At 48.5% G+C, this 10,977-nt stretch overlaps 1 protein-coding gene across 1 annotated transcript in view; it reads left to right on the top strand.

The window, feature by feature from the left end:
* Oas2 (2'-5'-oligoadenylate synthetase 2) overlaps positions 1 to 9,509 on the top strand; it is a 19,199-nt gene extending 9,690 nt beyond the window's left edge. Inside the window, exons 6-11 of the mRNA XM_021163462.1 lie at positions 1,410 to 1,583; positions 1,676 to 1,958; positions 3,668 to 3,855; positions 4,597 to 4,832; positions 6,214 to 6,367; positions 7,895 to 9,509. Of these exons, the coding sequence (XP_021019121.1) occupies positions 1,410 to 1,583; positions 1,676 to 1,958; positions 3,668 to 3,855; positions 4,597 to 4,832; positions 6,214 to 6,367; positions 7,895 to 7,960 (1,101 nt within the window). The 3' untranslated portion in view covers positions 7,961 to 9,509. The remainder of the gene's footprint in view (positions 1 to 1,409; positions 1,584 to 1,675; positions 1,959 to 3,667; positions 3,856 to 4,596; positions 4,833 to 6,213; positions 6,368 to 7,894) is intronic.
* Positions 9,510 to 10,977: the final 1,468 nt, after the last annotated feature.

Raw genomic sequence — 10,977 nt, 5'->3', positions numbered from 1 at the left:
GAGAGGAGAGGAGAGGAGAGGAGAGGAGAGGAGAGGAGAGGAGAGAGGAAAAGAGGCAGAGCCTCCTAGAAGCACAGAGAAGTCATGCTGTGAGTGACATCTAGCAAACCCTGAAGCCCATGCCATGGGTGCGGGTCAGCAGCAAAGAGATGAAACCTGCCTGTCAGAGGAGGATGTCAGTACCCCCCGAAGTTAGACACACTGAGTCTGTTCAAAGGCTAATTGGTTAACCTTGGAACTGGGGCAAATGTGCCAGTGAGACTGGCGTTACAGACAGTTGTGAGCCACTACCCAGGTACTGGGAATCAAACTCGGGTCCTCTGACAAAGCAAACAGAGCACTTAACCACTGAGCCATCTTTGTAGTCCCTGCCACACCTTTTGATCCCCTGCTGCCATCTCACCAGTCTGTCCCTTCCAGGCTATTGTGTCACCTATCTCTCAACAGCACACAAGGAAGAATGAGTGTTTCTGGCTCATATACATGTGTGCACATACTCACATATAAACGTGTGCACATACTCACATATAAACATGCATACTTACATACGTAGGCTTAGATATTTTTTAAACCCACTTTAATAAGGGTTTTGTAGCATTTCGACCCCCCTCCTTCTAGCACACCATCCAAAGGAAGGGGAGAAAAGATGGTAAATCGGACAAGGGGATGTGGACCTGTTTAGAAGTAGTTCTTTGGGGTGATTCCAATCTCCATTGTCAGGATACCAGCAGCCCAGTTCAGTAGTGTCAGGATACCGAACACATATTAGCAACAATGAAACGGTCCATCAGAAACAGCCAGGCCTCCGCCAGCAGGAGGAACCAGGACCAGCTGGGATGCCAGGAGAAGCTCTCTGCTGTGCCTCTTTCAACAAGCGTTACATAGCTAGCTATGAAAACTCTCCATCGCTGCCCGTCGAGTCTTATTTATTCTCCCTCCAAATATCACACGTCCTCCCAAAATTTCCACCTCACACTCATGAACACTCATCTTTGTACCTGAGGCATCACAACATCATAGGTATGCACGCACCTGTGCTGACACTCGATTGAGTTTGCATGCACGCATTTGCGGGCACATTCGTGCACATACACAGTACATACACTCACACTCGCCCAGAGCACACACGTCTCATAGACATGAGGTACTAAGAGAGTTTCTGCTGCAGTGGAGTGTTGGGAGGTATGTGAGGGTAGGGGGGATTGTTAGGGCTTTTTTTTGTTTGCTTGTTTTTTTGTTTTGTTTTGTTTTGTTTGCCTGGCATTTCAAGAGCATTCTCTGGGTACATCAGTGCAAACTCCAGAAACAAGAAGGTCTCTGCCCATAGTTTGAGGCAGCCTGGCAGAGGGATGGAGGTAACTTTAGTGGTGGCTCCTGTGCAGAACTCACCAGGGTTCTCTCCTCCCCAGCCCATGCCACTTTTCATCACTCCAAGCCACTTACTGGACAAGTTCATCAAGGACTTCCTCCAGCCCAATGACATCTTCCAAAAGCAGATCAATAAAGCTGTTGACATTATCTGTCCCTTCCTTAAAAATGACTGCACCTGGAATTCTGACACCAAAGTCCTGAAGACCGTCAAGGTGAGTGCTGGTCCTTCCCTGATTCCAGTTCTTGGGAGCCAGGAAAACAAGGTGGAAAGGAAGCAGTGCCTCACTTTCCCTTTCCTCCCTAGGGAGGATCCACTGCCAAAGGCACAGCTCTGAAGCGGGGATCAGATGCTGACATTGTTGTGTTCCTCTCCTCGCTGGATAGTTATGACTCTCTAAAAACCAACCGCTCCCAGTTTGTCCAGGAGATCCAGAAGCAGTTAGAAGCCTTTGTGCAGGCCCAGGAGTTGGAGGTGACGTTTGAGAATTCGAAATGGAAGGCTCCCAGAGTGCTGAGTTTTACCTTGAAATCCAAGACTCTCAATGAAAGTGTCGAGTTCGATGTCCTTCCCGCCTATGATGCACTAGGTAAGAGTGTCCAGACCCTAGCTCCTGAGAAGATTCAGGAAGGAGTGGAGGACTCCTTCCAGAATCTGGAATGCTGGGAAATGAGCTGAAACTCTCTACCAATCCTAGCCCAGCCACACACACCCCCAGCAGGTGCATGGCTACAATAGACCTACATGCAACTTCATTCTCATTGAAAGCACCCCCAGATAGCCTCTAGCAGCTGTAGGCTCCACTCTGCACAGTGTGTCAGGGATGGCTCATACAGAGTTAGATAGGTTTCATAGATAATATCCCTTCATTTCCTCCATGGAGAAGAGAATAAAAGAACAGAACAGGCCAAGACTTTGTGAAACAAGAAATGGGAAATTGGTGTAGGCAAAACTCCTCCTTAAAAATCCCATTCATAGCCAGACAGTGGTGGTGCATGCCTTTAATCCCAGCACTTGGGAGGCAGAGGCAGGCAGATTTCTGAGTTCAAAGCCAGCCTGGTCTACAGAGTGAGTTCCAGGACAGCCAGGGCTCTACAGAGAAAGCCTGTCTCAAAACAAAACAAAAAAACAAAACAAACAAACATCCCGTTCACAGCTGAGAGCTACAGAGATATGGATGAATAAAAGACCTCAGGGTAGGCTGGGGAGGTGGCCACCTAGGATAAAAAAGAAAGACCTTGGATAGGTCTTTCTCCAACAGCAAGAAGCAGCATCTAGATCTGGGCTCTGAGTCCACTGAGAGCGTGAGGTGTGGCTGAAGCCGCTGCAGAGCCGAATCTTTGTCTTGTCTCAGTTATTGCAAATATAAACAGTCACAGTGGCTGCCCTAGTGTGCTCTATAAACCCCACTGTGCTCTCCATACATGCAGTCACGACTTCTGCATCTTAGACAAATACATGTACATGGTTCAAAGGAAATTCCCCCATTGAGTTGAATTTCCCCCCAATGAAATTACATTTGTCGGGCTGGAGAGATGGCTCAGTGGTTAAGAGCATTGACTGTTCTTCCAGAGGTCCTGAGTTCAAATCCCAGCAACCACATGGTGGCTCACAACCATCCATAATGAGATTAGATGCCCTCTTCTGGTGTGTCTGAAGACAGCTGCAGTGTTCTCATTAAATAAATAAATAAATCTTAAAAAAAAAAAACATAAAGAAATTACATTTGTCAAAAAACATAGGATGACTTCAGCGTCTAAAGTCGGCTGGCTGTTCTTTGGAGGACCTAAGTTCGATTCCCAGCATTAAACTCCAGTTGGCTCACGTCCTGTAACTCCAGCTCCAGGGGACCTGGTATCCTCTTCTAGCCTTCAGTCGCTTGTGCTTACACATCCATGCACACAGGACACATGCACACACATGCACACACGCGCACACAGACACACACACACATACACACTCACACACACAAATGAAAATAAAGTTTCAAAACACTAGTTTTGAGAAGTGTGGGTATAGATTCATTGGTAGAATGTCTCACATGCCCAAGACTTGGTTACGATCTCCTGTATTGCATAAACTGGGCATGGTGGTGCACAGCTGTAATCTCAACATTTGGAAGGTAGGGGCAAGAGAATCAGACATTCAAGATCCTCTTTGGCTACATAGCAAGTTGAATGCCATCTTGGGCTGCCTGAGATCCTGTCTCAAACAAACAAACAAACAAACAAACAAACAAAAAAACTCTGTTGCTTACCATATTTATCCGATCTAATAGACATTTTGCTCCCATGTTAGGTCAACTGCGGTCTGACTTCACCCTCAGGCCCGAAGCCTACCAGGAGCTCATTGAGCTGTGTGCATCACAGGACATCAAAGAAGGAGAGTTCTCCATCTGTTTTACCGAGCTACAGAGAAACTTCATTCGAACCCGGCCCACCAAAGTGAAGAGTCTGCTCCGCCTGATCAAGCACTGGTACAAACAGGTCAGCCAGCGCCTGCTCTGGCCAAGCTGGTTGTTGTTGTTGATTTTTTTTTTACCAGTGAACTGAGACACAGGCTTTGCCAAGTGTCCTGGACCCCCAAACCTCCCGTGCTAGGGGCTGGGCCTCTTTAGGGAACCTGCTTCATGGATCTTCTCATTATCTTCTACCAGGATAGCCCGGGTCAGGTCTATTAGGCCTCCTAGCACAAAGCAATGTGTGGCAATTTCAGACCTCATGCTGGCCAAAGAGTTTGGCTTCAGCCAAGTTCTCTCATGAAATGCGTGGATGGAAAGTTAGGGCTGTGTGCCACAGGTTGCCAGTTTCACGCTGTGTAGCACACAATGCTCGCTTGCTCTCTCTCAAAAGGCAGCAGGAAGCTGCCCCCTGAACCTAGAGTCACCATGGATACCTGTGGTTTGGTGGGGTGGGGAGTCTCTGGCTTGACTTTCAGCAAGTCACGTGACTTCAAGCCCCCTGTCTTCCTCTTATATGGCAATCCATGTTGCAGGCCCATGACTAGCATACAGAGGGTCCCATCAGCCAGTATGGTTGCATAGATGCACAACACTGTGTGTGCCACACTGCCTGCGTCTAGCAGGCCTACCTAGAACTCAGGGTTTCCCTTGTCCAAGTTCTATGTCATAACCTAGGTTGCCTCTGCAGCAACCCAAGCAATCCAGGAGACACACTGGGCTTTTCTGCCTTGCTGAGGTCACCTGACATCCCCACTCTCCCCACCAGTATGAAAGGAAGATGAAGCCAAAATCTTTGCCCCCAAAGTACGCCCTGGAGCTGCTCACCGTGTATGCCTGGGAGCAGGGCAGTGGCACAGATGACTTCGACATTGCTGAAGGCTTCCGGACTGTCCTGGACCTGGTTATAAAATACCGGCAGCTCTGCATCTTCTGGACAGTCAATTACAACTTTGAAGAGGAATACATGCAGAAGTTCCTACTGACCCAGATCCAGAAAAAGAGGTGCCTACTCTCCCTCCCCGTTCTGAATTAACCCGATTCCCTTCCACACTATTTCTTCCATGACCTAGATTCTTCTCCCTGCAGGGGTGGTGGGGGGTGTCTTGTTCCTTCCCAGCTTGAAACTGAGAGAGGAGAAAAACCCAACCTAGGAGTGGGAGGGGCTTGCCAACCAGGAGAGATGCAGAAGCAGGCAGCAGGCAGAGAGCACTCCCTCTGCTTTTCTTGTTCTGTCACATGGAAATGTGTGTGTGTGCGCGCGCGTGCGCACGCACACGCACTAGACAATCAGAGATAGGTCTGAGATGGTAGGATAATCCTTGAGAAACAGTGCAGCAGTTCCCAGCCCTCACCAGCCACCCCCGTGCACACAAGCATGCACACACCACAGCAAGTCAAAGGTCAACTTTCCAGAGTCAGTTCTCTCCTCCCACCGCATGGGTCTAAGAGGATCGAACTCAGGTTGTCGACTTGGCAGCAAACTCAGTTACCCTTTATCCAGCCCCCTGTCAGTAGCATCTAGTCAGATCTGGTTTTATCTTTCAGAACTAAAAGGATAAAACCAGGCAAGGTGGTATCTGCCACAGTCCCAGCATTTCGGAGGCGGAAAGGTGGAAGATAAGTTGTTGTTTTGTTATTTATTCATTCTTTCTTTTGTTCATTTAAGACAGGGTCCCTTTACATAGTCAGCTGTCCTGGAACTGGCTCTGTAGACCAGGACAATCTCCAATTTCCAGAGATCTGCCTGCCTCTGCCTCCTGAGTGCTGGGATTAAAGGTGTGTGCCACCACACCTGATCAGGAGGACGTTAAATTAGAGGATAGGCTTGTCCACACAGTAAACTTCCCCCCCAAAAAAATTATTTAAATAAAGGGATGGGGTCCTCAGAGTATATACTCCATACCATGAGCAAGAAACAAAGGTGGAGGAAGAAAGGGGAAAGGGGAGAAAATAAAACAGTGAAGGGAAGAAACAAGAGCATTAAGACCAGGATGGCTGGGCTTGCCTGTACATGCACATAAATTCACCAGCCTATCTCCCGACCTCCACGCCCCACTCCCCAACCCCAGCAACTTTGCAACACAACTACTTAGCAACATTGCATTGTGTGACACCTTCTAGTTGGGTGAGAGTCTCTTGAAAAGGGGTGGTCATGGTTTGCCTTACTGTCTACCTTAAATAACATCTTTTTTTTGGGGGGGGGGGAGACCTGTTCTTCAAATGTAACAATTCTAGAAAGTAACTTTGACTCTTAAGTAATTTCAAATTGTTTGACCTAGGCTGCCAGATACATTGTATCATTAGCGAAAATAGGGCCAACCTATATGAAAGCTGAGGCCAGGAATCTTGACAGCCCTTTCACACTATCTAACCTCTCCTTTAGGCCTGTGATCCTGGATCCAGCAGATCCCACAGGTGATGTGGGAGGAGGTGACCGCTGGCACTGGCATCTTCTAGCTGAAGAAGCGAAGGAGTGGCTGTCCTCCCCTTGTTTCCAAGTGAAGCAAAAAGGCCTGGTACAGCCTTGGAAAGTGCCAGTAAGAGCCCTTTAAAGAACAGGGGTGGGCTCGTCACAGATTCCAATCAAAGGCTTTCGTAGTGTAGTAGGTTGGAATTGCTGAGCCCCCAAAGATTTAAAAACTGGACTCCAAGAGTTCAGTCAGTTACTACACACACACACACACACACACTCCCTTCCCAGGTACCTAGAGATCTAAAGACAAGTGACATGGTGGGAATGGTTACTCCAGGAGGGATCTTGTGGCAGTACCAAGGCTTTTTGTCTTTTGTCTAGGTGGTGCCTTGATCCACCCTATCCTATCTGGCAGCAGCACCCATGCCCCCAATCAAAATGACAGCAGACACTGTCAACTATCCCCTGGAAGTAAGGGTACCACTGTCTAGCTCTCTGATCTATTTTTAGCACAAGTGGCCCTGAACCCAATGGGGTGCCTGCACCTTGCAGCTTCACCCAACAGGAAGATGGAGGAAAGAATGGAGAGTCTGGGATTCTGAGGTTGGCTGGGTGTGGCAGCCTGCTTAGGATTCCAGCCTTGGAAGGCTGAGTCCATGGAATCCCCAGAGCAAGCTGACTAGCTCAGTTAGTTCTGGATTTGATTAACAGACCCTGGCTCAATAACTAAGGTGAAATAGTGACTGAGGATGACAGATGACTCCTGACAGCACCTGGGGCCTCGAACGTGTAAACATATGCATGTACACACAGGCACGCACACACACACACACATATGTGTTATATATATGTGTGTGTGTTATATATATGTGTGTGTGTTTTTTTTATATGTGTGTGTGTGTGTGTGTGTGTGTGTGTGCGTGTGTGTGTGTGTGTATGTAAAAGGAGGGAGCAGGGAGGACATGGGATTGGCTAGAAGTTTCATTGTCACATTCTCACACATTAAAAATCTAGAATTGTTACATGGCCACACTCGTAATTTTGAAAGTGGCCACCAAAACAAAGTTGTTTCTTCTCCTGGTGGGAGCTTCCTCCTCCTCCACCCAATACACACTGGGCACAGCCCTCCAGGCCACCCTCCCACAGGCAGGCACACTCTGTTCTCCCTTCTGTCCTTCCTTGGCACCGTTGACAACTGGGGACAAGTTGAGGGGGCTGTGTTGTGCAGAGAATGATGGTGAACACTGTCCCAGTCTCTTCTAGATGTCCCCCCCCAAAAAAAAACAAAAACAAAACAAACAAAGAAAAAAAAACCCCAAGACATGGTGTTGTGTCTTCTGGTGAGAGAAAGTTTGTCCCTGGTGAGACCCATACCTCAGGGGCATGCCCCTGTCTTCATCTGCAGGGTGACAGGCCACATTAGCCAAACCTGAAGCAGTCTATTGGTTGTGTTTGTCCTTGATCACAGTTTCCCAAATATCTTTTCCAGATTCTTTTCTGGAGACAGGCTCTTAATACATAGCTCTGGCTGTCCTGAAACTCCCTATGGAGTCCAGACTGGCCTTAACTCACAGAGATCCACTTGCCTCTCCTGGAAAAAAGGGATGCACCAATATGCCCTTCTTTAAGCTTCCCCTCCCTCTCTCTCCAGGTAATGCAGACCCCCGGAAGCTGTGGAGGTCAGATCTACCCCACTGTGGGTGGAGTTACTAAGTAGGAGTCCATTCAGCTCTGGAAGACGCTTCTGGAGTGATCTGGCAAAGACTCAGACCGTGTTAGAAAAGGGAGCCTGGTTCAGCCCTCTCTGGCAGGCTCCCACCTCTCTCCTTCCTTCTTGGAATCAAGACATGGGATTATCCCCCACCCTCCCCCAGGGTCTCACAGCACAGGCCCTGCTCTGTGTGAGTGACCTCCTTCAGAGACACTTGCCCTGTGCAGCTTAATGGGTTCTGCTTCTGTCTGTATTCTGTGCAGTTATTTCCTGCCTCCTGCTCTGCTAGTTCTCTAGTCAGCAGCTCCAGACTCACCCTGTGTCACTAAGGTTAAGCCCCTCCCTAGCCCTTCAGTATTGTCAATCCCAACTAGCCCTTGGAGTCTTCCATTGCGTGTCTTTGCCTGTCTCTTTCCCTGTCACTGTGGATACAGAGATGTACCATCCATCCAGCAGCTAGCCAACTCCCCTCCCTCCACCTCTGCTGTTAAAACCCTTTCTCTTGGGGAAATGTAAACACTATCTACCTCTCTTAATGTCCCAGGACAAACTAAGGTGCATTTCTCCCTTCTCTGAGAAGCCAAAGCTTCCCTGATTGAGCTTACCTGCTCACAGGAGAGGGGTTACAGGCCTTTGAAGCTGCCACACTAGAAGATCTGCACCCAGCTAGGATGATGGCTTCCCTGGGGCTGCGTAAAGGGAACCCCTCCCCTCATCTTTCCTCCTGTATCCTCTAGCCCCTCTCAGAGATCCCGTGCAATCAAGGCAGAATAGAATGCAGCTGGTTGGGACCACTTGTTAAATAACTCAGGTGAGGGTCCCATAACCTTCCCAGCCCACCTCTCTTCCAAGAGTGAAGATAACAGTCAACAAGCCCAGCTGTGATGTTCATTGATGAGCAGGCTCTGGAGGACTCCTGAAGATGGCAGCAGTGTGGCTCAGTGAATAGCCCTGCATAACATTTTACACACACCAAATGCTAGTTGATATCTCTTGCTGGCTGCCCAGGGGGCCTTCACCCCAGGGCTTTAACTGCCCAGAGACAGGAAGTCTAAACCCTTCGCATCCCCAAGTAAGGCTGAGCCTTTTTTCTGCCTGTGCTTGCTCTGATGCATTGAGGATCATGCCTGGCTGCTGTGCAACTTTTAAGCAGAGCCGTGCAGCATCCCAGGGAGTTGATTTCTATGTAAACACCTTCATCCATTTCTGATGTATGCTTTGAGGTGGCTCAGGCTGGGCTAGCCCAGACAGAAATCCTAGGCATGTGATTAGAGGATCAGAACCCTTCTGGCCCTTCTGCAGGGGAGAGATGGGGCTGAAGGTGGGGTTCAAATCTCATGCCGAGTGATGGAACCCAACATCCCTAGGTGCTAAGACCCCACCAAAGTCTCTGGATAAGGAAGTTCCAGGAATCTTTACTGATAAACATCCCAATGTATCAACAAGGTAGACTCTGACCTTCATGGGACAGAAGATCCTGGGTCAGTCCCCTCCCTGGGGACTCTGCAGTTGGCTGTTCATTTATATGCTTCATAATAAATGGTTTCTCTGTGTAGCACTGGCTGTCCTGGAACTCACTCTGTAGACCAGGCTGGCCTTGAACTCAGAAATCCGCCGGCCTCTGCCTCCCAAGTGCTGGGATTAAAGGCATGCGCCACCACTGCCTAGCTATAAATGGTGGTCTTGGGTGCCTCCTTTCTTCAGTCCATGAGTGGTTGTGACAGGTTATGAATCCTGAAGGGAGTCATGTGTGCAACCCACCCAAATACAGACCCTCACAGAGCACAGTGAGAGACTTAAAGGGGACAAAGGGACACCTTCTTTTCCATCAGTGTCCTCTCAGCATCTGTGGGTATGTTAAAGTCATTTGGAGCAGAAATACGAGAGAATTCACGGCAACCTGGGAACACACCATCACTGGTTATTACCAGAAATATCTGGGACATCAGTCCTTTCTCAGAAAATTGGTGACTAATGCTTATGAACAAGAAATAATTAAACCCAGGTTCACCTGTGCAATTATGTCAAGATAAGTGAGTGGCCATAACTAATGAAGAAAAGGCATTTTTTTTTTCTTTTGATAAATTCAATCGGTGCTAGAAAGTATGCAAAGTTAAAACATCTCCATTTTGCAACATGCAGCAGTGATGCACTGATCTAGGAAGTACCATCATTGTATGCTGATGGAGACACTATAACCTGGGTCCAGATGTCACCTCCCCAACCCACAGTTAGAAACACATCAACGAGAGGGAGATTGTGCAGTCAGAGGTGTGCCCTGGGTTTCATGGCACTCAAACAATAGAAAGTAAGAACTAGGAGAGAGGTTGCCAGGCCTGGCACGTAGCCCACAGCACAATCCACATGTTCTTGCCAACTTGACAAAATCGTTTTGCCAGTTTGGGTATCAGCTTCAGCTACACAGAACAGGAGAAGGGGTGTCGGGATGGCTCGGTATGTTAAGACAAGCTTACTGCACAGGCACTAGAACCTGAGTTCAGATCCTAACACTCACATAAAAGCCAGGGAGACTGGGGGCTCTCAGGAACTCTGTAGCCAACCAGGCCAACCAAAGCAGCAAGGTGGGGACTGGCAAGATGGCTTACATTGTAAAGATGGGCTTGCCACCAAACCTGATGCCTGAGTTTGATCTGAGTGCTCAACGTGGTGAAAGAGGAGATCCAGTTCCTTCAAGTTGTCCTCTGACTTCCACATCCACACAGACTACATCATACTTGCGTGCAGGTGCCCTGGTTAAGCTTGCTGCCTGACACCCATTCTGTAAGCATCTGTAAACATAAGTCCTTTTTCTCTTCTGTGGGCTGCCAATCCCTCCACAGAACCATCCAAGCTCAGTGTTTAAGGGGGAGTTCTGCTTTTCTGGTGTTCACAGGAAAAAGATCAGTGTACCAGAGATGGCGGGGGGGGGGGCAGTGGCAGAGATGGGGAAGCCCTGTCGATTTCCTGTGGAATTTTGGCAAAGGCAAGCTGAAGGAGTCCTAGGAGTCCTCTGAAGCTGGCCA

The sequence above is a fragment of the Mus caroli genome, chromosome 5 (genome assembly GCF_900094665.2).
Source record: "Mus caroli chromosome 5, CAROLI_EIJ_v1.1, whole genome shotgun sequence".
Classification (NCBI taxonomy): Eukaryota; Metazoa; Chordata; class Mammalia; order Rodentia; family Muridae; genus Mus; species Mus caroli.
Note: the sequence above shows the minus strand (reverse complement) of the source record. Positions and strands in the feature narration are given on the sequence as shown.